At 41.4% G+C, this 27,612-nt stretch overlaps 1 protein-coding gene across 4 annotated transcripts in view; it reads left to right on the plus strand.

The window, feature by feature from the left end:
• Positions 1-27,612, plus strand: part of LCLAT1 (lysocardiolipin acyltransferase 1) — a 150,585-nt gene that overhangs the window by 74,015 nt on the left and 48,958 nt on the right. For all 4 annotated transcript variants that reach the window (XM_028517438.2, XM_036027799.1, XM_036027798.1 and 1 more), the window contains 2 exons: positions 16,645-16,791; positions 23,246-23,362. In XM_028517438.2, the coding sequence (XP_028373239.1) occupies positions 16,645-16,791; positions 23,246-23,362 (264 nt within the window). The remainder of the gene's footprint in view (positions 1-16,644; positions 16,792-23,245; positions 23,363-27,612) is intronic.

The raw sequence follows: 27,612 nt of genomic DNA on the forward strand, positions 1-27,612 counted from the left end.
TCATTTTGTCACACCTGAAACTAATAGTGTTATACATCAGATTATATATATATGTAGTGCTGTTTACTGGACGGTTGTGAGGATTAAGTTCAACGCCAACACGATATTCCTTGCTTGCTGCCGCCTCTTGTCTCTGTAGTTCCACTTGGAGCGTCCGCCTTTTGCCTTGCGGAGATCCGCAGGAGACCTCCGATTTTTCCTGAGTCTCACAGACTTGTCCTCTCTTTGGTTTCCTCATCCTTATTCCCGCCTGCTCTGCCCTGGCGTAGCCGTCTTCTTCGTCGCAAACCTGTCCCTTCTCTCACCACGTGTTTCTGTGCCAGGATGCTGTTTTTAACTTTTTTCCATTTCCCTATTTTCTTTTCTCACATGAGTTATAAGCGTCTCAGAATGTCTTACATAGTGTAGGCTCTTAAATATTTGCAGACTTGATGAGATTTCATGAAAATGCAGACCACTAATGAGAATAGATTTTGGATTGGAGAAAAAGATTTTAGTATCTCTACAGTGAATCAGTGCAAAGTAAACTAGGCAAGGCAAAAGTGTAGGCAGCAAAAAACCAACTCGAAACCAAGTTCGTTTGCCAGTGAGAGTACTACAGTTGGAACTTGCAGGAAGAAATGAAACAAAGGGAGAAGAATAGATGCGTCTTAGTGGTCACAGCTCTGTCTGGCCTCAGACTATGCTAGACTTAGCTTGTTGACAACTTAGCATAACTTTAGGGAGTATTTACTATTGCTGTTTATAATTGATTTTAAATAAAATATTGCTTACCAGATATTTGGAATATAATGACTGAAGAAAAATAATATTTTATATTTATAGTACCAGGCTGGGGAATGGATGAGAGTTGGGAATTTGAAAGTTCTGTTCTTAAAGTATAAAAGTAACACACTTATATGACAAGCTAGGAAAGAAATCATTAAGAGTGTTTAGATTCCAGGTTAAGTTACAAAGAGTTTTGGTAAGTTAACTAAGAGATATGCAATTAGATTTCAAGAAAAAAATGCCCTATGGTTAGATGTCAGCTGTTTCCATTGGTGGCATACACATAGATTCTTATTTTTAACCAACTTTGTAATCACTTAGCAAAATCTAATGAAGTGAACTATTAAACCCAAAGGTGTCATAAAAAGTCCATTTGCCTGTTGAGCTTGTACTAGGAAATGCACATGCCATTTGTGCCCACCCAGCTCGTGGCCTTTTGGTTTTTCTGGATCATTAATTAATCACACTAGAGGAGTAGAGGAGTTTGAGGCTTTTAGAAAGCACAATGTGGTAAAATTAAAGAGATTGTGATTTAAAAAGTGGCCACATCAAGTACTAAACTAAAAATCTCCCTGACAAAGTAAACTGTAACTCAGTTCTAAAACTGCAACATAATGCAATGGCGAAAGCCAGGAAAATCATCAGTTGTGAATACATCCAGAGTATTTGGAACGAGTCAGGGAGAAGTGCGAAGTACCGGGGTGGCCCTCCGTGGATCTGCTTGGTAAAGGCGGCCAGAGCCTGTGAGTGTGTGTGTGTTCAGGAGGTGCTGTGGCGTCCGCGTCGGCAGGATGTTCGAACCTGGCTGGGTAGGAGGGTCCTCATAAATTCAGCCTCCCAGAGTATCCTCTGTCTGCCAAAATATTTAAAAAATTTTGGTCAAACTTGATTTACAGGAATAACTGGAATTTTGTTTTAAATGTCTTTGGTGTTTTATAAACATTTCTCCTTTTAAAGATCATGAACAAAACGCCAGTCGGTTCATATTTGTTGTGTCCCTCACCAGAGCACTCGGAGAAACAACGATAGTGCATGTTGTTATTCAACATGAAATCGGTGCAACGCAGGGCCCACATGTCGACAGGAAAGACAGCCCACTTTGTGTGGTCAGATTTGCAGTTTTAATTGTACTTCATGAATGTGTTTGTAAATGTCAGCAAGGCATAGATTTATTTAAAGATACTGTTGCTCGGTTTTAATTCTAAGTTTATAGAAGTCACTTAATTTTATTATGTATTGTATATTAAGCATAAAGAATGAATGTTTCTCTGTTTGAGATATTGACCGTTTACAATAATAGCAGACTTCATCTAGTGTGAGAGGGAAAACTCTCCCTCTTTTATCCAGCTCCTCTTACTTAAATGGACCTTCACTGAAACTAGAACCATCTGTAAGCCCCAAAGTCTTTGACTCCATCCTTTTGGTTACACCTATTTTTTTAGTTCACAAAATTTTATGCTGCTCTTCTGTTTTACAACTCAGAAAAACAAGACCAACACACTTCTAAATTGGAGAAAACTCTCCACAGGATTCACTACCAGTAACACTTCACCTCTGTTCGTTTCTTTGGTGCAACCAAGGTGTATCGGTTTGGTCACTTAACATTAGGTAAGCGATCCTCATCACCAAGCTAAGAACTGCCTGGGCCTTTTTGGAAGGACTCTAAAGCGAGCATATTTGAGTGTTTTCCTGAGTTCCACAGTGAATTTCTCGTACATCGTAAACTGAGGGTGAAAAGACCTGATACTGCCTGCTCAGCCTCCTTGGCTAGTGTCACCGCGGGGACTTAATGCGGAGTCTGTCAGGATGCAGACCTTCCTTCTCACTGAGAGGAAAGGTTGATTGAAGGGCTGATGTGCTCCTTCCCTACTTAGGGACATTATCGGGAGAGCACATCATACTTGGAGCTGCTGCAGCCACCTTGAGCCCAAGAGGAAGGCAGAGTAGAATGTGAGAGCCTGGCATCCCAACCAGCCTGGGGCCCAGGCTTCATCCTGTGCAAGAAACATAAACCCAGATTGTTCAGGCGACGTTCAGATGGCATTCTGTTACTTGTAGCTAAAGGCATCCTGCTAGAACTTGTATTCCCCCATCTTACCAATCTATACAGAAAAGTATCTAGTGATTGATTTTCTCATTCAGTACATTGTACTGAATGCTTATGAACAAGATTTTAATGAAAACTCTCAAATGAAATACGGTAGTGCATACTAAACACATTTTGGTTCTATGGCTAGATATTCCATGCACACCTCTGTGTATTTGCAGATCCATAGCACAGATCAGTTTCATCTTCGCAAGTCTGCTGCCAGGTGAAAAATAAGTTCTTGTAACTGTTGATTTTGCAGTTTCAGTTGCCAGAGTTGCTTGGCTGAGAGATGAGTGAATTTTTTTTTCCTTTGGGGGCGGAAACGCATTGGGAACAAAGGCTCAGTTCAGCTAAATCACGTGTCAGGCAGTATACCAGGATTACACTTCTTTCTAGGATTACATTGAGAACTGAGTAATTTTTAGGATTGCACTGAGCTCTAAGTAATTTAAACGAGGCTTTTGTTTTGCTTGTGTTAGCTGACTTCTTGACAAATCTCACGCCCTGAGCTGTGTGGAAGTGGACAGTTTCTTTGGCTGAGAGAAATGGCTCTGGGTTTTAAAGTTATCCGATCCATCACTTACTGAAGTTAATACAACTGGTTTCCTAAGTTGGATGTCACGTGGATGTGTGCTGCTCCAGTGCTTCGGTCAGATGTGCATTGCTTCAGGCTGCTGGGAGACACACTTTGACCTGAGGCCTCTCCGTACCCCCAGGTCTGCTGTAAATGAAGGAATTCCTTTGCCTAAACTAGTAAGGAGATTCTAAAAACGATCTCAAAGGAATGCTTTTATAGCAGGGTGATTTTGGGAGAAAGCAGTAGAAGAATTCTGAGGTAGCTTCAGGGCTTTGTGTATACTTTGCATTGAGTGGAGAAGTACAAATAAAATAGAATAAACCTTACAAGGATCAGTTTGAGCCAACTTTGAAAAGGGTATTTATGATAATAGTAAAAAGATAGGAGAGATGGACCCAATGTACCTTATAGTTTGTTTTTTCATCTTAATTTCAGTCGATTGTTTGGCGCCAGTGCCTTCAGCTGTCTGGTGGCTGCGGTGAGGTGCCGCTAGGTGGTGATGCATCTTCGAGGAGGAAGCAACATTGCGTGCTCGGAAAAGCTGACCTAGCTGTTGTGTTTATTGTACACGTTATTCTGAGGGGAGTTTTAAAAGCCTGCGTGGCTTGTTGTAAATCTTATAGAAAATATTTTCCGTGTGCTTCAAGCAGGTGTATCTGAGTGTTACACGACTGTGTAAGGAACGTCTGGCAGGGGCATCTTGTGTGGGCAGGCACTCTCAGTGTTCTCCCTTGATAACAACAGTGCCGAGACTGCAGCTTAGAGCTGTTGGTAGTGGTCATCCTGTAACTATTACAGTCAAGCAAAGGGTATAGTAAATAAATCCTACGTAAGAATATTTAGGTCTTTGATTTTAGAAGGTAAAGTGTTCATTGTTCGTGTATTTTTTAATCAAGCAGAGGTTTGCATCAACAAATAGATGGAATAATTTTAGACACACAGAAAACTTGCAAAAACAGTACAGAAAAACTCCTGTTTGCTCCCCAAGTCTCAGCCTCTCACGTAGCGGAGGGACGGGTGTCAACACGAGGGATGAACGTGAGTGTGCAACTCCTCACCAAACTCCAGACTCGGCCCAGGTTCCACCTGTGTGTCCACCAGTATCCCACCTCTGTGTCAGGGTCCGGCCGAGGATCCTGTACTTCTTTTCGGCTCCGTGTCCCCTGAGCCTCCCTCCGTTCCATGGCAGTCTGTCCTTGTTCCGGAGTTTTTGAAGGATACTGGGTAGACACTTTGCAGACTGTCCCTCGGCATGAGTTGGCTTGGAGTTTTCTCGTGACTAGGCGGGCCGGGGAAAGCACCACAAACAGCAGGAAGGCTTTGGCATCGGCGGGGCTCGTCCCTGGTGGCGTCGGTAGGAATCATTTGGTCAAAGTGGCCGCCGCCAGGTTGTTCCGTGTTCTCCTTTCTACGTACAGGGCTGGGTGAAAGTAGGTTTATAGTTGTAATACAAATGCATAATACAGTAACTAGTAAATACTAATACCAAAATAAACTCTGTGTTTCTTGTACTCACAACTACAAACCCCCTTTTGCCCACCCCTGTGTATTTTATTCACTAAGGACTCCCCACATACAAGGGCGGGGTGGGGTGAGAGCTAAGCTTACCTCCTGGAGTGGGGAGTGTTGACATATTTTATTTGCAATTCTGTAAGGATTTGTCCCTTATCGTTGATTGAGTCAATTAACTATGCCAATATAAACTTGCCAGTATTAATTTTAGTTGGGTTATCATCCAGGACTGTCATTTCTTTTGTTGCTGAAATGTTCCAGATTTGGCCATTGGGAGTTCTTGCAAGTTGGCTCTTGTGTCCCTTTGGACCCCCGTCTTTTTTCCTTTGAACCACTTCCCATTGTCTCTTGGTACAAGCCGCGTGTGTTTTCCCTGCCCCAACCCTAGGCTCAGCATTCCTCTAAGGAACCGTAGTTCCTTTTCTTAAAGAATGGCGTTAGGGGGACTTCCAGTCAAGATGGCGAAGTAGGTGAATGCTGTGCTAGCCTCCTTTCACAACCACATCAGAATTACAACTGGATTATACACATCCACCATTGAGAACCATGTGAAAACTAGTTGACTAGAAATCCTGTACCTGAGGATATAAAGAAGAACCCACGTTGGGATGGGTAGGAGGGACGGAGAAGTGGAACAGGCAGGCCCCACAGCCGTGGTGGGACAGTTAGGAATCAGTAGGGATACCTTGGCTATGGTGGTCCCACCGAGGAACAAGGAGTCCCAGCCTTCCATGAGGCTCCCCAGCCCAGGGCGCCTGTGTTGGGAAGAGGGTTCCTTATAACATCTGGCTGTGCAAACCAGCAGGGTTTGTGTCCCAGTGAGAAGGAGAGCTTCTGGAGACCTAGGTAGGTCTTTTGAGGGGCTGCACATAGACTCACCTGCTCAGACACTCACTTGCTCTAACCCCAGCATAGGGGCAGCAGCTCAGAACCATGGACATACGAGGAGGAACTAAACTCACTAGCTTTAGGGTGAGGCCTGGATGGGCAGCTTTCTCCCGGACGGAAGTGCTGGCAGAGGCCATTGTCCCCTTATTGAACCCTCCTCCCCTCCAGGCTGCCCGTGAGAGGCCAGTGCCAAATCTGAGCTTTCCAGTAATGAGCTGTCAGAAAGAGAAATTGATAAAACAGTCCCGTTTAAAATTGCATAAAAAGAGTAAAATACCTGGGAATAAATTCAACTAATGAGGTACAAGACCTGAAGTCAGAAAATATTAAGATGTTGAAGAAATGGAAGAAGCAACAAGTGAATCGAAGGGTATACCATGCTCATGGATAGAAAGAATTAACACTGTTAAAATGTCTATGCTACATAAAGCAAGCTATAGATTTCATGGCATTTTTCACAGAACTAGAACAAATAATACTTAAATTCACATGGACCCACAAAAGACTCCAAATAGCCAAAGCAATTTTGAGAAAGAATAACAAAGTTGGAAGTATCATGCTACCTGATTTCAAACTATACCACAAGCCTATGGTAATGAAAACAGCATGGTACTGGCATAAAAAAAAATTAGACACATAGATCAATGGAACAGAAAAGAGAGCCCAGAAATAAACCCATGCCTGTATGGTGGTGGGAAAACTGGATCACTTTCTTACACCATGTACCAGAATAAGCTCAAAATGGATTAAAGACTTAAATGTAAGACCTGAAACTGTAAAACTCCCAGAAGAAAACTCTTTGATATCAGTCTTAGAATGTTTTTTGGACATGTCCTAGAGTAAGGGAAACAAAGAGTAAATAAATAAATGGGATTATATCAAACCAGAAAGGTTTTGTACAGCCGAGGAAACCATCAACAAAATGAAAGAATGACCCACTGAGTGGAAGAAGATATTGCCAATGATACGTCCTATAAGGGGTTAATGTCCCCCCCAAAAATAAGAATGTTACAACTTAACACCAAACAAACAATTTGATTAAAAAATGGGCAGAGGACCTGAACAGACATTTCTCCTACAGATGGCCCACAGACATATCGAAAGACGCTCATCATCCCTAGTCATCAGAAAAATGCAAATTAAAACCACAAGGAGATACCACCTCACACTTGTCAGAATGGCTATCATCAGTAAATCAAAACACAAGTGTTAGAGAGGCTGTGGAGAAAATGGAACTCTCAGGCACTGTTGGTGGGATTGTAAATTGGTGCAGCCACTAGGAAAGAGTACAGAGTTCCTCAAAAAATCAGACTACCATGTGACCCAGCAATTCCACTGCTGGATGTTTATCCAAAGAAATCCAAAACACTAATTGAAAAGATGTGTGCACCCCTATATTTATTGCAGCATTATTTACAACAACCAGGTTATGGAAACAACCTAAGTGTCCATCCACAGAGGAATGGATGAAGAAGAGGTGGTATGTAAGAGTATACACAGCAGACCATTACTGAGCCATAAAAAGAATGAAATCTTGCCATTTGAGACAACGTGGATGGACCTAGAGGCTAATATACTAAGTGAGACAAGTCAGAGAAAGATAAATTACACATGATTTCACTTACATGTGGAATCTAAGAAGTAAATGAACAAGCAATACAGAAACAAATTCAAACACAGAGACCAAACTGGTGGTTGCCCGATGGGAGGGGCTGAGGGGTTGGGTGTAAAAGGTGAAGGGTTGGGGGGGTACGCACTGGCAGTTAGCTGCAGCATAGGGAACCTAGTCAGTAATATTGTAGTAACTATGCGTGGTGTGGTGGCTGCTGGGCTTATCGGGTGATCACTTCGTAAATAATATAAATGTCTAATCACTGTGTTGGACACCTGAAACTAATGTTGTATGCCAAGTGAAAATTTAAATTAAATAAAAGTAAAAATTACTATGTTAACTGACACAGTGCAAATTAAAGTTTTGGGATATTGAAACAAACAAAAAAAAGCAATAATGAAAGTGACACCAATTGCTAGAACAAAATAGTGCTGGAAACCAAGATCTGGGCTGTGATTATGCTCTGCTCTGTATCACTCTCCTGTTACTGCTTGTACTGTGAATGGAGTGGGTTCAGTAACGCGTATTTACTGTCTCGCCGTGCTGGAGGCAGAATTCTGATGCGCGTCTCATTGGGCTAAAATCAAGGCGTGGGCAGGACTGGATTCTTTCTGTAGGCTCTGCGTATTAATAGAATCTGTTTCCTTGACTTTCCCAGCTTCAAATGGATGTCCACATTCCTTGGCTCTTGGCTGCCCTCCTCCATCTTGAAAACCAGCAAGGACTAGTTGAGTCCCTCTCACATTACCTCACTCTGACACCGAGTCTTTCTCTGCTTCCTTCTTCCATGTTTAAGGACCCTGTGATTGCACTCGGCCTGCCAGCATAGTCTCCGTATCTTAAATTTAGCTGGTTTGCCTTGTGACATATTCCAGGGTATAGGACTTAGGAGCATGTGGACATCAGCTTGCCACTTGCTAGCTGGTATCAGCCCTCTCAGGGTACAGAGCTGGTAACACACTTAGTTTAGGAGTCAGTTTCACAACAGGGACAGAGGTGCCTCGGATGGCAGTGCCTCAGGAAAGTGATTCCATGGCAAACCTCACCTGGGATGAGAGATCGATTTTGGTCTCATCGTATAGTGAACCTCAAAATCGTGATCATAACCTAGAAGCCTTGTCTCGCCAACCGGAACCCACCAATAAATAGGTGTTTCTTCAGTGCGAAGCAAGGCTTTGCTGTATGTACCTGCAGACAGTAGAGTCTCTGGGAGTGGGGTGATGTTTGCATTAAGGGTGGTTTCATCCATTTTTCTCCATTCTTTGGTTTTTCAAATTTGAATTAAGTTTAGAATTAAAATTACATTTAGAATTAAGTTTACTTTAGAGCATTGCTTAATTGCCTGCTCATACTTTATACTTCGATTTCTGTCTTGTATGTTCAGCACAGACACATCTGAAACCTAATGATAGAAGGCGCCCTGTAACAGGGCTGTTGCAGGAGGAGTTAACTAAATTAGCTGCCTCCTCGCGATGACTTTAAAGCCAGAGCCTTCATGGAAGTTAATCATCTTAGAAGAGGGGTGCAGAGCGCACTGCTTAATTTAGAATACGAGTTCAGAAAAGACAGAACTTCCCCGACTTTGTACGGCATTTAGTTCCCTGGCAGAGGTTGAAATTCTGAGAAATGTCATTGCTTATTCTAGATGTATTTATGTAACTATTTTTTAAAGTTTCATGTATTTATTTTTAGATTGAGGGGTGGGAGGGAGGGAGAAAGAGAGGGAGAGAAACACGGATGTGGGAGGGAAACGATGATCGGTAGCCTCGCGAGCACCCCCAGCCGAGGACCTGGCCCGGGACCGAGGTGTGTGCCCCGACTGGGAATCGAAATGGCGATGCTTTGGTTTGCAGGACGATGCCCAGCCCACTGAGCCACCCAGTCAGGGCTGTTTGTGTGATTGCTGTTGTGTAGACCCAGTAAACACAGTGTTTGACCATGATTGTTGGGATATGAGTTTATGTAAAATTTGTAGCTGTTGATGTTTTCACTCGTTCTCCTCTAATAGAGTCCTGTGTGCAGCGCTTCCTCGGTTGCACCCACACCCACTACTCAGGATTGAAAACACACTGAAGAGGACTCTGTGTCTGTATCTCCCACGTTGCTTTTTGTTTCGGTGCTGTATGCATAGGCCCATAGTACAGTAGGTACGATAGTGAATTAATCTGTGTGGACAACCGTGATAAATCAGATTAATCTGTCCTTGAAGTTGAGCTTCATTAACTTCACAACATTAGGAGAGTAGTGCAGATATTTTTATGATTCCTTAACTATATATATCTCCACTGAAAAAGGATAAAAATGAAAAAGGATAAAAATGGTTTACTTTTTATTGAGAAAGAACGAAGGTTAGAAATATACTCAAGTGAATAGGTTTGCCTTTTTTCTATGGCCACCTCTAGAACTCGACAAAAGAGAATTAAAGCCAAGGAGAACCAGGTTCTAAAATTATGGACTAGATCTGAGCAGTAGAGTTTGCTCAGGGATTGGGGCTGCCTGCTTTGAGTCGGCCGGGCTGATAACATCAGTGGGGTTGCAGGAAGAAGACGGTGGTGGCAGGACCACTCCAGCGCACACAGGATCTGTCTTTATCAGCCTCCAGACTCCCAGCCCTTGTCTGAGAGATTGAGGTGATAAGCGGAATGTCCGCCGATGGGAGAGTGTGAAAGCAGCAAGTTGTACAGCCTAGTTTCAGATGACACGATCACTTGCACTCCCATTTATCAGTTCATGGACATACGAAATAAATGTCACAAAAATGTACACGAGGATTTTGAGAATGTGAAGGACATCTGTGTATTGCTTTAAACAAGAATAGAATGTGCTTTGATAGCAATGAAATGGGGAAAAACCTCACGAGGTGTTCCAGTGATTTTTAGGAAAGGGAGAAAAATGTTTAAGCTAAAAGCAGTAAACAGTGCAAAAGCATGAGCATGTGTGAAAGGAACGTGACTGGGCAGAGGCATGAAGGGGAAGGATCGCCCTGTTTTCACAGGGGAGGCCCAGAGGCTGGCGGATGCAGCCGTCTCACTGCCCCTTCTGAGATGTCCGAGACCCGCGGAACGGCACCAAGCAGAACGGCGGCCCAGTTGGACGGTGCCCCGCACGCGTCTCGCCGTGGGCCCTCCCGCACGGGAGCAAGGGAGGTCCGCCCCTGGACTGGAGAGACGCGCTCAGCCTGCCAGGACTGTTCCGTGTAGAACGTCCTTTACAGACGTGAAGACAGTTCAGAACTGACGTTGTAGGAAAATGCACCACTTTAAAGATGGCCTAGTGCTAAAAAATACGAAGTCCAGCCTCTGAGGAATAGACAGCTCTCTGAGGAGAATCTAAATCCTGTTTAACTAGTAAACACCCTCGCAGCAAGTATGTATCGCAGAGAGCATGTTCAATCAATGCGCCGGTTAAAAACATCAGCTTTGGAGCCAGGCCGCCGCATGTGAAACCTGGCTCCGCCACCTGCGAGTTCTTGGAATCTGTGTCCCCGGTTTCCTCACCCATAAAACAGGGATAATAATTTTACCTAATTCATAAGGTTGTCTTGAGCACTTATTGAATTACAGAAATGTACTTAGAATAGTACCAGACACATAGTAATCAATCATTCAACAAATATTTTTATTTAAATTATTACTGTTGTATTTGTCATAACTTTATTACTTATTCATGAATTTTGGCTGCTATGAAAGAGAACCAGTTGTAAATCTTGAAAACTAAGGAGGTGATTGCCGAAAGAATCTCGGTCAGCAGGCCGTGCTCAGCCGAGGACCAGATTAGTGAGCGGGACAGTCAGGCGGGGGGGGGTTTTCCTTGGACACGTTGTAGAATGAAAGCAGATGAAACGTGTGAGAGAACAGATCCAGAAGTTTAGCGTCTCACTAACAAAAGCTCCAGACAGAAAGGCTGAGAGAATGAAGGGGAGAAAACTGTATTAACTAATGGACGAATCCTCCCTGCGTTGAAGACTCAAGCTGGAACAGCATGCCCACTGCCGAACAGAATTGGTGGGAAAGTTCTGCACCTGAACTCAGACCTGTGAGCCTCCATCACACCGAGCGTCATTGCAGCTTCCAAGGAAAGGAACTGGGTTATCTACATACATCAGTCCCATGTCAGACTTCTTATGAGCCCTGTTAGATGACAGGAAACAGTGGAAAAACAGCTTGAACTCCTGAGCGGGAAACGGCTTGGAATCTCTAATTCTGTTTTTAGCTCTAGTAGCCTCCAAGAGTGAGAACAAACGCATTTCAGAAATGCAAAGACAAACATTTTTGGAAGAGATTCCTTCAGGACTAAGGAGAACAGAGGATACAAGAAACACTGATAAGCAAAGAAGCCAACACACTTAGGGCTGAGTCTAAATAGTTAAAGATCTTTCTGTGAAGCATAAGGAATGTGTTGGTAATAGTAACAGCAGCAGCTTTGGGGAATTACTGGATATTTCTATAAATCATGGAAGAGGGACAAGAGGACAGCGTCCGTCTTTGTCTGGGGTTGGCAGACTCTCGGTGAAGGGCCAGGGGGTCACCAGCCCATGCTGTCCTGCTGCGCCCGTCCCTTCTGCCACTGCAGCGCAGAAGCAGCCGTAGATGGCACACGTGAACAATAAGTGTGGCCAAGTTTTCATCAGACTTGGTCTGTGAACAGTACAACTCGATTCCCCATAACTTTCACATAGTTCAAAATATTCATCTTAAGTTGTGGCCCGAAGATACTGAGTAAATAATGTGCTGGATTTGGTCCATACTTTGCTGACCTCTGCCTCACAGAACAAAGGAAGGGGGTAAAGAAAATGTCATTTTAATGAAAAACAGAAGGGGAGAAAAGTGGAGAAAGGTGGGCAAAAACCATAAAGAAGTCTAACAAATAGGAAACAAAAAACGTCAGTAAAAGAAAAACAAAAACGGTTCTAGTAAATGAATGGAGTAAACTTTTTCGCTAAAGCCAGACTCTCAGATTGGATATATTGTACCTGATAATAGGATACTAGATCAGTCTGTATATGTATGATAGGACAGTGCTTCTTAAAACGTGATCCATGTAACCATGCCAGTTAGCAAACTGTTAGGAGGCCACCATAAGTACGGAACTAGAGTGGCTGGAAACTTCTGTAGCATTGTGACAGTGTCACAAGTTCAAGTGTCATCATCTTTCCAATAGTTTACTGTAGTTTACAAAACTGTTAATCAGTAATGGTTTGGAAATTAAAAACAAAACTGGTTTGAGAAGCACTCTCAGAGAATACAACTCAGATACTAAAAAAGCAGGTCCATATTTATAGACATGTTAAATGAAAAAAGAATGGAACAGTACAAAGGTATGATGCATTGTATTTTTAAAAAAACACCAACCGTGTATGTCATGAATTTTGAAATATAGAACAATTCACGTCCAGATGTTAACCAGGATTACAGAAGAGAGACGATGGTTGGTGTGTGAGGGCTGAGGGACGGGGCGATACGAGAGCATCTCCGTGCTCTGGTCTGTGCATGTCTGTATTGTTCGGCTTCTTCACTGCACTGTGTCTTCTCACGGTGTAATGCAATATCTTCCTTAAATTAATAATCTCTTGGTCTTTTCAGTTAATGGTATTCGTCAATTGAATATCCATATGGAAAACAAGGACCTTGACCTATCTTACACAATATACAGAAATTAATCTGAGATGATCACACACCGAAATGTGAAAGATAAAACAGTAAAGCTCCTAGGAGAATACCTGGGACAGTGTCTTTCTGAATTGGGAGTGGACAGCGATTTCTTAAATAGAATACAAAAAGGACCAAGCACATTGGAAAAGATTTATTAGTTGGGTTTCATTAATACTGAATGTTAGGTTCATAACGAGATACCATTAAGGGAAAGAAAATGCAAGCTACAGATTGAAGAAGATATTTAATATATCCAATATATGTGAAACCGAAAATTACATATTTCCTGTGTGTATGTATCTCATGAAGAACTTTGTATCCTACGAGTTAATAACAGACAATTCCATTAAAAGTGGGCAAAAAGTTTGAAGAGGCACTTCAAAAAGAAGACAGCCAGATGGCCAATTTGCATATGAAAATGTTCTCAACATCATTAATCATAAAGGAAAGGCAAATTAAAACTCCTGTACCTGGATCTGAATGGCTACAATTAACAGGACTCATAAGACCTAGTGCTGGCGAGGCTATCAGAAGAGCAATGAGAAGTCTCATACATTGCTGGTGGGAGTGTCAGTTAGTGTAGTTACTTTGGGAAATGTGTTGTCTGCCGAAGCTGGACATGCAGGAATTTCATGATGCAGTAGCTAGCTGTACTCCTGAGTGTTCACTCTATACAATTGAATGCTTGTGGTCAGCAAAAGAGTGCTATGAGAATATCCGTATAAACTCTGTTCTTCATATCCCAGAAATCTTTCCATCAAGAGTATAAGTTGTAATATATTCATATGTTTACCACACAGCAGTGCAGAGAAGGAAATACTGCTACACATAACGATGTGGATGAATCTCATCGACACTATATTGATCCAAAGACAAAAGAATATCTCCTGTGTGGTTTCACTTTTGTGATTTATGGGGAAGGAAGAGACTAATGGCTTCCGCTGCTGGGGTGGGGGGCATTGATTGGCAGAGGGCACATGGGAGCATTCTGGGGTGCTGGGAAGGTTCTAATCTGGATGGCGGCCACAGAGACATATGTAACAATTCATTAAGCTCTGCACCTACACACTTAGTACGGGCATAGTTTATTGTTACACCTCAGTCACACCTCAGTAACAATGTAAAAAAGAACCCAAACCCAGCCAACCTATTCTCTATCCTCTGATTTGAAGACTCTCATTATCTTATACCAAATTTCTCACATATTCAAGGGCCTTTTTCTAGGTCCTGTAATCTTTTTTAGGTGTCTCTTTTTTGCAGATACACTGTTCTAAATTAATCATTGTTGCTTTGGAATACATTTAATGAATACATTTAATGGTGTGAATCTTTTCCTACTATTCTTCTACTCTAAAATTATCTTGGCTTTTCTCACTGCTTTGTTATTACAGACCCTCTTTAGGATGAACTAGCCAAATTCTCACACACCCTCATGCCACTGGAATTCGAGTGTAATTACATGAAACTCATAAATTATAAGTTTGGAGGTCATTGGCATATGGGTTGAGTTCAGAGGCACTGTGCGTCTCACTGTTTCTGCCCAGTTGTGCTGTTGTCTTCATGTGATGTGTGCAGGCTTTTGGTTTTTTTACATTTTTATTTTGCTATTTTAAGTGGGATCTTTGTTACATTTTAAAGATTTCTTAATACAACATCCTTTGTATTATTGGAACTTTTTAATCACAATAATAATCGCTGTTATTTATTGAATACTCCGTGCTAAATAATCTTACTTACTTCATGTAATAGTCTCGGTTAAATACTGTTACAGCGTTACACTAATTTTTACACTTGGGGTCAGTAAGGGACAAAGACTTCGGGCCCAACAGCTGGTTTCTGGTGGAGTTCTGACTCCAGCCCAGGCAACCTCACGCCAGAGCTCCCCTGCCTGCGAACTCTGCACTGTTGGTCTGGGTGTCCGTGGACGGGGGGAGAGCCATGCGGGAGGGTCAGTGTGGGGTCAGGCCCAGTGCCGATGGATGTGACTGGCAGACTCTGGGTGAGCAGTGATTGGCTGCGCAACAGCAACACTTACACTAACATGGATTTTTTGGTATATGCTTATTTATATTTGAAGGCAACAGTATTCTAGCTTGAACTTACTCAAGCCAAATAAAGTTCTATAGTTTTTCTAATCATTCAGAAATGATTTAATAACTTTATATATTCTCAGATGCTGCTATATGTACCGAATGCCGATAGCTCTTGTTTTAGTTTTGTTCTTTGTTTGTAAGGAACAATTGCTCATCCCCGCTAGCTGCAATAGTGGACGATTGTTGCGAAGACACACAGGGTATTTAGGGAGGTGCACTCTCAGCAACACCTAAGAGGTGGTTGCACAGACTGGCCGGTGCTTGTGGAGACTAAAACTGTCTTGTCCGCAGTCAGAATCAGCGTCAGGCACCTGAGCTGCAAGACAGTTTTTCAAGCTCTTCACTACAGTGCACTGTCTATCTCGCCTCAGCTGCTGCTGTCTCTGTCACGTGCCTTTCCGTCCACCCATTTGCATTTATATATACTGCCAACCTGATTTCTCCACGGGCCCGGGTAGAATTTCTGAGAATATTTAATTGACTAAGATACTCACTGTGTCTGGGCCAAGCATTTCATGCTCTGTAGACTATGGACTGGACTTCTGATTGGCTGACTTAAGACAGGTGTTCCCCGCAGCAGGTCTAGTCGTTTCTGGCCAGGGGGGATGGCTGCTTGGGTGAAACATGGCTCTGTTAGGGCCCCCTCTTTGGAGACCAGGTTGATCTGCCCTAGAGAAAGGGAATGTGATCACAGTGTATACTCTGGGTAACATGTTTATAGCCACTGCACGTTTTCCCTTTCAAATAAAATATAAAGAAGTGGCTAGAATTGCAAATAGCATTTGGATTAACAGTTGAGTAGTGCAGAAGGGAAATATTAAAGTGTGCTTGTATACATGACTTGAGAACAGCCCTTTGCTGACTGCTGTATAAGCCTGACAACACACAGCCGTCTGTCTCTTATAGGTTGCTTGGTTAAGATGCCTGTTTAATTAGGATTGCTAAAACTTTGGATGAGTTACTGATAAATGTTAGGGAACTTTTTTTTTTAAAGATTTTATTTGTTTATTTTTAGAGAGAGAGGGAAAGTGAGGGAGAAAGAGGGAGAGAAACATCAATGTGTGGTTGCCTCTCACGCACCCCCAACTGTCAACCTGGCCCGCAACCCAGGCTTGTACCCTGACTGGGAGTCGAATCAGTGACCCTTTGGTTTGCAGGCCAGTGCTCAGTCCACTGAGCCACACCAGCCAGGGCTCTTTGATACTTTAATAACTAGGCTTGGCTTGAGAGAAGCTTTTGAGGATTTTATAAACCCCAGAATTTAGCAAACTCCTTTAAGAATTTTCTCTGATACATGTTTTTAACCTGAGATCAGGGCTACTTGAAGCTATATTATGAGATTTTCATTATGATAGTAAACCATTCATAGTAAAATGAAAACACTGAAGTACTATATTCAGTAATACGGACATTGGAGTAAAACTGGATGTAAATACTTGTTAAATTGATCCTAGGTTGGGCCATGCAGGCTGCTGCCTACATCTTCATTCACAGGAAGTGGAAGGATGACAAGAGCCACTTTGAAGACATGATCGATTACTTCTGTGACATCCGCGAACCACTTCAGCTCCTCATATTCCCAGAAGGGACTGATCTCACAGGTAAGGTAGTTCGGGTTTGGGTCACAGAAGTTTTAAAAATGAAGGAGCTCAGAAATCATCTAGTCTAGACTTATTTCTTAGATGAAGTAACTGAATAGCAACAAGATTAATGTCCCACCCTTCAGGCCACTCAGTCAATCAGTAGCACATTAGAGCCCAACACTCCTGGTCTCCAGCCCACAGAATCTATGCTGGGCAACCCCAAGAGATCATTATATATTTTTTTACTTGCCATCCTAGACCTTTGTATTTTGAGTCTCAGTATGTATGTTAATTATCAGCCTTCTATATAATTTGTGTGGAACCACAAAGGCTCTGAATAGCCAAAGCAATCTTGAGAAAGAAGAACCCTCTTCCTGTTCTTTATATTTTCTGCCCTCTTCTGAGGTACATATTCACCCATTAGACCTTTTTTCCTCAATTTCTTATTAGAGAAGCACACAATAGTAACCAGTTTCATTTATTGTTGATTTAAGTTAATATATTGCCTTTCTCCTGGTATTTTAAAGCTTTATCCCTGTTATAAGTAGAAGGGCTCTGTCCTTTCTCAAGAAAACTAGCCAGAATTGAGTTGTGGAGGGGACACAGAAGGACATAGGATTTTCGACCTTCCCAGATTTAAACTATCGTGTTTCGCCGTGTGTAATGTACTAGGGGGGAGCTTTGCCCACAGAGCCACCCCTGGCCACCACGGATGAGAATAAGTCTACCAAGACATGATCTGCCTGGGGAGGAAAGGTGACCCATCTCTCAGAGGAGGAGGACCAGGAGCCTGTTCCTCAGTGGGCTTTTATTGGGTTCAGTCTGCACAGGAACACAGGTAAAGCTCATCAGGCAGTGTCAGGCAATAAGGATCAAACACTTGGTAACATACAGAGAACTCTGAGGGCTTATTCTGAGTCAGGGTCAGTTAGCTAAAGGGCCATAAAACTTTGGGAAACAAACTCATTTCATGCTTGAACCCTTATCAGAAAATTGAGGGCATTCTTAGCAAAGCAGCTTTCACAGGACTTTATGCCTTCTTTCTTAGGCCTGATTGCCCCGGGATCCTGATCATTCCTGCCCAGGGCTGCACCGCCCTTTGGCATTGTTTCAGGCTTAAGTCAGGCAGGGGAAGTAAGACAGCCAAGAGATTAGGAGACTTCTTGCAGACAAAATGAGGATTCAGGCTATGTCAAAGCCGAGGGGCGAGGGTCCATCACCCCCTTTTGTTATACCTCCGTCATGATTGTGCCTGTCTTAGGTCATTCCCCCCTTTGAGGAATCTTACCCATCGTTGGCTAACTGGTCATCCTCCCAACGACAGGCAGGATGACGTAAAGGGGGGCAGAGGTAGCGCCCCTGCCAGGGAGATGAGCTTTGTCTCCTTAGTGGCTTATGGTCCCAAGGTCTCTCACTCAGCCTTGGCCATGGAGGGTTACAGCTTCTGAAACCAGGCAGGGTGGTTCCCAACAATGTGCACCCACGTTTTTGGCCAAAACTTTCAGGAAAAAAATCTTCTGTTTTAATTTTATAATTCAGTTTTTTTATTTATATATATTTAGAAACAAAACTGATTATCCTATTCCAGGGTATTATTTTGCATACAGATATCAGTATTGCATTCTAGAGTTAGTCTTTTAACACAAAAGTATAAATAAAAGAATTAAAAGCATTTATATACATATGGAAGTAGTACTACCCATGTCGAATGTGCATCCTTATTTTTCCCTCAAAAATTTGGGCAAAAGTTGAGCATTATACATGGCAAAATACGGTAGATAGGCCAGGAATGCCATTGGATTTCAAGGAATTCTTTAGAAGATTAAAAACAAAGTAAGACTCTTTCATTCTTGCTAAATTAGTACTCTTCACATGTTTTTAAACCGTGGGTGAGTTTTATAGATCAAGCCTTCAGTGGTGGTTTGGAGTTTAGGGCAGACTGAAGAACAGCTGTGGTGGAACGTGGGTGGGCGTGGGGAGGCAAGCTTGCATGACAAGTTCTGTAGAATTCTTAGACTCAGAAAAGCAAAATTTAAAAACTTTTTTTACTTCAAGAGCGAGCAGAATTTGAGAAGGATCTTAGTGGGTGAAAGTCTGCTATACAAGGGAGACAGACTGCAGTGGGACAGACCTGAGGTCTAATGGTCACACAGCGTGGAGAGATGGACCTGGAACTTGCCTTCTGAATCCTCAGTACCCGATGAAGGCAACTAAGAGCCACTGAGAGGGGCACCGCTTACAGCTGAAGAGAGGAGAATGTGTAAACAGGCAAACCTATTCACTCTCTGGACACAGTTATGTGTGGAGCCAGTACCCAAGAGAATGTAATGAAAATACAAATCACACAACTATTTCAGTAAGCGAATGGGTGACTAGGCCATAATGGGAAACACTGATAGCAAGGAAGAGACCCTTGACTCATTCATTGCAGATGCAACTGAGCCAGATGAACCATGGCAATTTTAATGTAACCAGTATCGTATGCTAAAATGTATGCTTACTGTATTCTGTATGCTTGATTTTTATAGTTAAAATTCTAAAAGTAGTCAGTCACTGATGGGTAATATTGTCTGCATGTTGTTTCAGCTTGGAAATACAAGTTGATCACCAGACGTAACCTGTCATTGGGAAATTATAATGGACAGAGCCATATTTAAATTCTGTAATACTTAGAAAGTATAATACTTGAACTTGGGTGTTGAAATAGCAGCTATATTAGTGTGTTATTTACTGAGATGATAGATTAATTTATATTTGTGAATGCCATAATGTGCACTAAGCAATGGCACCTTTGGAGGTTATTTAGTAATTAGACGCTAATGGGGTGAAAGTTCACAGGCTGCTGCTGCTTTGGTGCATCGTTGTTAGAATTTTCACGCATTAGACCTTCAGAGCCTACACACATATATATTTAAAACTTTTTTCACTCTATATTTTTTCTCAAGTGTCTTTTTTTAGGTGATGAATTTAATTAACATCTAGTTGCATATTTTCGGGGTCCAGAATACTCACTGTTACATGATGTAGTTGCATATTTTTTAAGTTAAAAGGGCATGTACAGACCATTTGCCAAATAGAGAAAACAGACCACTCCTGAAGCTTTAAAAATCTTTTTAAAAATAGAGCATTATGCAGATAGTTTAAAGTTGGGATAAATTTTTTTAAAAGATTTTATTTTTATTTATTTATTTTTAGAGAGGGAAGGGAGGGGGGGAGAGACACATCAATGTGCGGTTGCTGGGGGTTATGGCCTGCAACCCAGGCATGTACCCTGGCTGGGAATCGAACCTGCGACACTTTGGTTTGCAGCCCGTGCTCAATCCACTGAGCTATGCCAGCCAGGGTGGATAAAATTTTTTTAAATAGGCTACCAATCTACTTTCAATTTTGAAAAAGTGTTAATTTGAAGGGTTGTTTAAATTATGTTTTATTTTTTAATTTGTAAAGATTTTTATTTATTTATTTATTTATTTTTTAGAGATGGGGAAGGGAGGGAGCAAAAGACCAAGAGAAACATCAGTGAAAGAGAGAAAAATGATGAGTTGCTTCTCATAAATACCCAATCTGGGGAGAGAACCTGCAACTCAGGCCTGTGCCCTGACCAGGAACCAGCGACCTTTGGCTTTGCAGGATGATATCCAACCAACTGAAGCCACACTGGTCAGGGCCAAAGGTGTTTTTAGTTAACCACAGTTAACTCTAAATTTGGTCTTTTAAGCCCAAAGAAAGTGTTTTGTAATCTTCTAAGTTCTGAACCCAGCTAGCTTGCTTACGTATTTTCAGACAGGTATATTTAAGTGTAATTTTACATATATTCTGTCTTTATATGTTATTGTTAGTTATAACTTTTTCTTGCTTGTGGAGGTAACTTATATTAATTTGGGGAAATTTAGAAGTATAGGAGTACAAGAATTAGTCTAATCCTACTGCCCACAAAGAAACCTGTTCTAATTTTACTCTGTTGCTTTTGTGTCTTTTGGTCACACACACATACATACACATGTGTACACACACACACAGGCACACATATGTGTGGGCACATAAACACACACGTACATTTTTAAACAAAATTGGAAAATTAGAATTACAGTTTTTCTTGTACTTATATTGTAATCTCTCACATTATATTCTTTGAAAACATGATTTAAAGATTGGGTAGGTTTTGTTTTTCATTATATTGGTTATTAGTTAGGGTTGTCTTGAAAACAGAACCAAAAGGGTGTGTGTGTGTGTGTGTGTGTGTGTGTGTGTAGAGAGAGAGAGAGAGAGAGAGAGAGGTGAGATCTACTCACATTATGGAGGATAATCTGCTTTACTTGAAGTCTACTGAATTAAATACTAATCTCATCAAAAATGTCTTCACAGAACTATCTGGAATAATATTTAGCCAATTTGACACATAAAATTTACTGTCGCAATTGGTCTACCATAATTCTGGCTTCTGTTTCTCTGATTTGGAAAGATTTTCTAGGTTTTAACAATTATAACATTAAATGCAATGAAACACCCTTGTACATAAAAATTCTTCATTTAGTGTATTGAGTGCCTGGAACTTTATATACAAAACAAAGTCCCTTGTAGGCTTCATACAATGAGGAAAACTAGATAAAAGACAAATAGGTTAATGAAACTATGCCCGGCACTCATAAACGCTGCGCACAGAAGTAAAGACAAGGAGGGAGTAACAGAAGGTGGGGACGCAGGGTGCTATGTTACATAAGGTGGTTATAGAAAGCCCCTTAAGTTTCTATTTAAGCAGAGACTTCATGAACAGAGTGGAAAACCATGCAGGTATTTGGGCAGAAGGCATTCTGGGTAGAGGGAAGAACAAATGCATGGACCCTTAGGTGGGAACATGCCTGTCTGGTTGAGAACAGCAAAGTGGCTGGTTGGCCAGTTGGACTGGAAGGAGCGCTGGCCTTGGAGTGTTACAGGGAGTGAGCTGACAAGACAGGAGGCTGTGGGCAGAAAGTGGGGTGCTTGTGTAGTTACCAGCAACCACAGAGTCCACGGGTGGGTAAGTGAAGTGGGCGTGGAAGGGAAAACCTGCATCTCTGTCTTGCCGTCTCTGATCATTTTTGCCTTCCCACCTTGTGGCTGTGTTTTAGAGGTGCCTAGACGGGTATGCACATTCCACAACAGGGTTCACTGTGGTCTTCCGTTCCCTAAAGTCTATGATGAGCTGGAAGAGCCCCCTGCAGAGCAGTGAAACACTCATCCTCTGGTGCCCGCAGGGGCTGCCTCACCTCGTGTCAGGTCCTGTCTGCCATCAGTGAGGGACTGCTGTGTGCTCCCGTGCCCCGGCATTCCCCTCAAACGAATGTGAAAGGAGCTTGTTACTTTTCATGTGTAGGGCCTTTACCTTGGACTTGCTGGGGATCTGTGGGCGTTCAGTTCTTTGACTCAATTCCTCCCTTGTAATAGTAATAAAAATGTAACCCCATTTATAGGAGTGTTCTTTGAATATTTTGAATCCATCTGTGGTTTTTTGAGGTTTTGAGGGTTCCATGGGCTTAAATTTATTCCTAGGAAGGCTGTGTTTATATAAATATATATGTCTTTTTCTTGTGACTTAGAGTGGCCTATAAATTCCAGGATGCAGCTGAGTTTTGCATGTCCTAACATCTGCTGTCATCAGAAGCTATTTCCTGATCTCCCCCAGGGGTTGAGGCCAGATTTCTGAACACTCTACTTTTTCCAAACATATTTGCTGAGTAATGGGTTTGGTTCTTCTTGGAACTTATAAACTTACCTCATGGAATGGAAAAAGAAGTTTTTGCCAAAATTTGGAACATATACTTGACTTTGTAACTCTCCTCAGCCAAACCACGTTCAGATGTTGGTACGTGATGTGCTGATCGTGTGCCCGTCCGGCCGGCCGTGGGGTGGTTTTGGTCGGTGGTGTCAGCACGCGGTGCCCGAGCGGGGAAGGTGTTTCCCTCCTCATCGAAGCCCTAAATTACCGGGTTAAAAAAAATGTCGATCTGATTGATATATTTGGCAAATTACTACTTATTTCTTCTGGATGTATAAATCTCCTTATGTTTTATTACTATTTTAGTTTTATTTTATTGGCATCTTATATTTAGTATTTCAGTGTTTATTATGTAAAAATTATTTTATGGAAATTTAGTTTATTAGGAATTTATTTGTATTTTAGTTTTCACTGTATATTGACTTTTTAATGAAATCTCTTAAAGAATTTTAAAGATGCAAGTTTGCATTTATAAACCATTATAAAAAGTCTGTTAATACCTTATAAATTTTTCAGAATTCCAGTAAATACATACTCTAAGATCTTTGTTAGGGATTTACATAAGTGTTTATATCTTCTTATTTGACTCAGTTTACTATACTCGGTAATTACAGAAAAATTAACTGCCATTTTTATCAAATAAATTCTGTCCTGTTTTCTTACCTCACATTATCTTCCTTTGTTTTATTGCTTCTGATTTTCTATTGTTTTGTTCAGAAAACAGCAAGGCCCGCAGTAATGACTTTGCTGAGAAGAACGGACTTCAGAAATACGAGTATGTCTTGCATCCGAGAACCACAGGCTTTACTTTTGTGGTGGATCGTCTGAGAGAAGGTAAGCACCCATCTCAAAGTACTCTTTTTTATTTAAGTAGCAAAAATTGCTAAACTTTATATATATATATATATATATATATATATACCTTTAGAACTAACAAAGCACTTTTTTTGTATTTTATCTCAAGAAATGAGAGCCTGTATTTTTATATTAGGTTGACCCCATGTACTAAAATGTTCTCTTGTATATTCTTTAGAAATAGAAAAGATGTCTTTATAAAAACAACACTTTTCCCCCTTTTCTTGGAATAGACAAAATGATGTATACCGTTAAACAATCATTCCATTTTTAGATGTTTCTTGAAGCAGCAAAATTGTCCTGAAAGTATCTTATTACTTCTGCTAGTCTTTTATAAGTTAAAAATAGTTTTGCATTTATTATTCTAGTCACTCCAACCAATGATTCTGGTTGGTAGGAAGGCAGTAATGCCGCCTTCATTTTATGGTTGAACAGAACTGCCATCTAGGGCGGTCCGTAAATGTTTGTAGGTCAGGGGCAGAACCTCCTTCTCCTCCCGAGTCTGCGTCCCACACCGCCAGCTGCCTGCCTCGCCTGTTGGAGAGCCTGTGGGGACACGGGGATTCCATTGACGGGATCACACTCAACCCCCGTCTAAATGTTTAGGTCTTGGTATTTTTATTGGGTATTTTAAAATGTAAAACAGTTTTACATTTTATTATAGCTGCAGATTTATATATGTATGTAAGCATGCACACATGTACGTACAAATAGGTAGCGCACACATTGCCGTATTTGAGGAGGAAACATGCTGAAGTGTTACTGATTTCACAAGAGAAACTCAAAGCCCGGAGTCACCTGGCAGAAGGAGACTCTGGTGACACCTGTGATGAATTATCACCTTCATCTGGTAAATGCTTCTTTGTCACAAAACTGCTCATTCCTAACATTAAAGGCCTGGAAACATTGTGTGAGTATAAAGTTCTCTCTTCTTCCCCTAAATGGCATTACTGTTTCATTAGGGTTTGATGTGCTTTAAGACACTAAGTACAGTATAACCTTAGTTGGTGAACCTGGCCAAGACGAAGCACTGTTACAGCTAAGTACCCACGATTTCAGAGAAATATACGGTCAGTCCAAAATTAAATTACAAACTGAACATGTTGTCCTTGTTCGTGTGGCTGGCTTGCGTTTGGAATTCTGTGTTTGTAATGAATACGAAAATGGACTTGACGGTTGCATGGTGTGTGACGAGGGAGCGCCCCTCTCCCCATGGAAGCGCGTGGCGAGGGCAGTGCTGTGTGCCCGTGGCAGGCCTGGGGGGCACACAGACGTGACAGCAGCGAGGCTTCTTGTCTCTCACTGGGGCACCACTCGCTGTGGTTCCCATTCAGAATTTCCCTTCCCGCTTGGCAGTGTGTTTTTTTTTATTTCCTCACGTCACCTAATGCTTCATAGTACTTCATGGTTTTATTAAAGGTGTTTCTGACATCAGGGAACACAGGCATCTGCTGGATTTCTCTGTTAACACAAGTATGCTGTCGGAACACATCTTTTGCTAATAAAAATCTTTCTAAATCTGGGCAGGATAATTGAGAGATCATTTTATAGTGGGTAAGGATATATCTGTAGTTCTGAAATCTGGAAAATATTTTAGTAGCAAACTGATTTGTAACTTTGGAGAGTGTGTTATTACTTAGTCATCACTCAGAGTACTAGTCAACAACCACAGTATGCAATTTTTCCTGCCAGAACTGGCAACTGATCCACCCCCCTCCCCCCATACAGTAAAAAGAGAAACACAGATGATTCTATTTGCTTTAGTTAGAAAAGTGTAACGGGGCCTCTGTACTATAATAGACGTAAGACATATGATGATGATGATGATGATGATGATGATGATGATAGGAACAGCAGTTAGCGTTTATTATTTGCTAAATACCAGGCATGATGCTAAGTGTTCTGTCAGTCCTCAACAGTCCTACATGGTAGTTCCTACTACTAATATTTAATGTGTAGAGCAAACGGAAGCAGAAATTGAGGTGAAGCAGTTCTTCGAAGTTATTGGGATGTGATTTGTCTGATTGAATAGCCGTGCTTTTTTTACTGTGACTTGGTGCCTTTTGTATCTGTAGTATGATTTTAGTTAATAAAGTACCTTTGTGATACTAGTGATCTGGATGGTTGTCTTAGGGAAGATTTTTTAAAAAGAAAAAAAGATGGTGGGCACAAGGCAGGTGGCTCTGAAGCTGCCTGAGATGCTGAGGGGAGCGGGTACAGCCCAAGGAGGCCTCAGGCGGAGGGTGGAGGCAGCTCTGCTCTAGGCGGGGTTAGGCAGGGCTGGTGTCCTGTGAACAGGAAGGACACATTTCATCGAGAATCAGGGGTGAAGAGGTCATCCAGGCCAGAGTATCTTCCTTCAGAAAAGAAGGGCCCAGCACACCTTCCTGATCTTTAGGCCCCTGAGATCTGCATCTGATAATCAATTTGAAATAGAGCGATACACCTGAAACCTTTAATTTTATTAACCAATGTCACCCCAATACATTCAATAGACTTTCTTTTTTAAAAAGAAGAAAAGAAACGTGCTGTTAAAACAAACGACTATTAGAAATAAATGTACTTAATGGAACCCTGGAGACCACATACTAAAACCAATTATCACTAAATAACATTTCTACTGCCCACACATGTAACTGAATTTAGTGGTGCTGACATCAAATAGAACAAGTGGGAAAGTGAGAAATTTATGACATCAAGAAGTTAAGGATAAAAGGTCTTACTAGGAAGGATTGAATAAGAAAAAAAATGCAAAACAAGGAAAGTCATTTCTGTTCCTCTATTTAGAATATATTTCATTGAGATGAAGAACATTTGGAAAATGAAAACTTATCCCGAAATAGAAAACCCTTTATAACTCTGTATAGATACATTGTTCTTGGAATAATAACTGCAAAGAGTGTGTACCCCACCCCAACCACGTGCCGTGATTTCCGTCATCCGTGTGCTTGCTTTCCCTCTTGCTAGGTCATAGCCATCCTAAGGCTGTGCAGGGCCCTGCAGATACTGCATGGAGAACCAGTATTAGTTGAATTAATATCATTTTCTTTCATCTGAAGAGTGAGACAAGCATAGAATCCTAGATCTGCGTTTGTCATGGATGGTTTATTTCATATGTACCTCAAATCATAGGGCATTTCAATGTGTGATTATATAATTTTTTTCCAGTAGTAGATTAACCCAAACCCAAAAGGAAGTTGTTAACTTAGAGAAAAGAGACCTTTATATGAGGAGGTTTTTGTTGTTTATTATATATTTAATAATAAACTTCTAACTTATTGCACCAAAAATTAGTTATATTTATTTCACCTCTGGTGCTTCATAATTTTTTTTTTAGCAATAATAGCTTTATTCTTCTCTCATTTTATACAAATAATGATTTGGTCCAGCCATTAATTTGGTTTGCTGTTTGGTAAGCCAATTAACTGTAACCATGCAATAATTACTTTTACCATGAGGCGGCACAAGCGTGCACATTTGAAACCTGTTGAAATTAGGTTCAAGTAGTTGAGGGTAAGGGTAAAACACGTCGTATTTGTTTGCAGGTATATCTTGTTTAAGATTGACCTTGCCCTCAAGAACTTTACCATCTTCATGGGTCGATAATAACACACATGGAAAAAAATCTGAAGAACAATGTAAGACAATATGATTACACACTAACATATGGTATGTAACATACACACATGATGCTGAGTAATCACAGGAGTGTTCAGTGGAGAGAGAGCAGACAGTGTTGGACTACTCAGGGAAAGCTTTCTCAAGTTGAATTTTCCTTAGACCTTGGAGACTCTAGGTGACCAGACAGGCAGAAAAAACGAGCATGGCCGAGGGCAGAAACAGAAGAGTTGTAGAACGGGCACAGAATTTGGGCCAGTGCAGAGCTGAGCAGTCAGCTGGGCAGAACCAATCTCACTGAGCTGAAGGCTTGTGGTGTAGAGTAACAGACAACATGTAAGAAGGTTGTGTGGGGCCATTATTGTTGGGAAAACTTAATTCCTCTCCCCAAATAGTCATGTTTTTAGTTTATCCATTTCCAGGTCAAGTCACTCAAGCAAGTCAGCTCATGTGTTAAGACTCTAAAATATCACATGCATCTATGTATGGGTTTGGGGTTTGAAATAAACAAAATGGTTTTGAATTTAAAGTAGAACAATCCATATTTCAATCCATATTTAGTTCATATGCCTAAATTCTAAATATGAAGGAATGAAGGATACTGTCTTTCC

The sequence above is a fragment of the Phyllostomus discolor genome, chromosome 6 (genome assembly GCF_004126475.2).
Source record: "Phyllostomus discolor isolate MPI-MPIP mPhyDis1 chromosome 6, mPhyDis1.pri.v3, whole genome shotgun sequence".
In the NCBI taxonomy this organism is placed as follows: Eukaryota; Metazoa; Chordata; class Mammalia; order Chiroptera; family Phyllostomidae; genus Phyllostomus; species Phyllostomus discolor.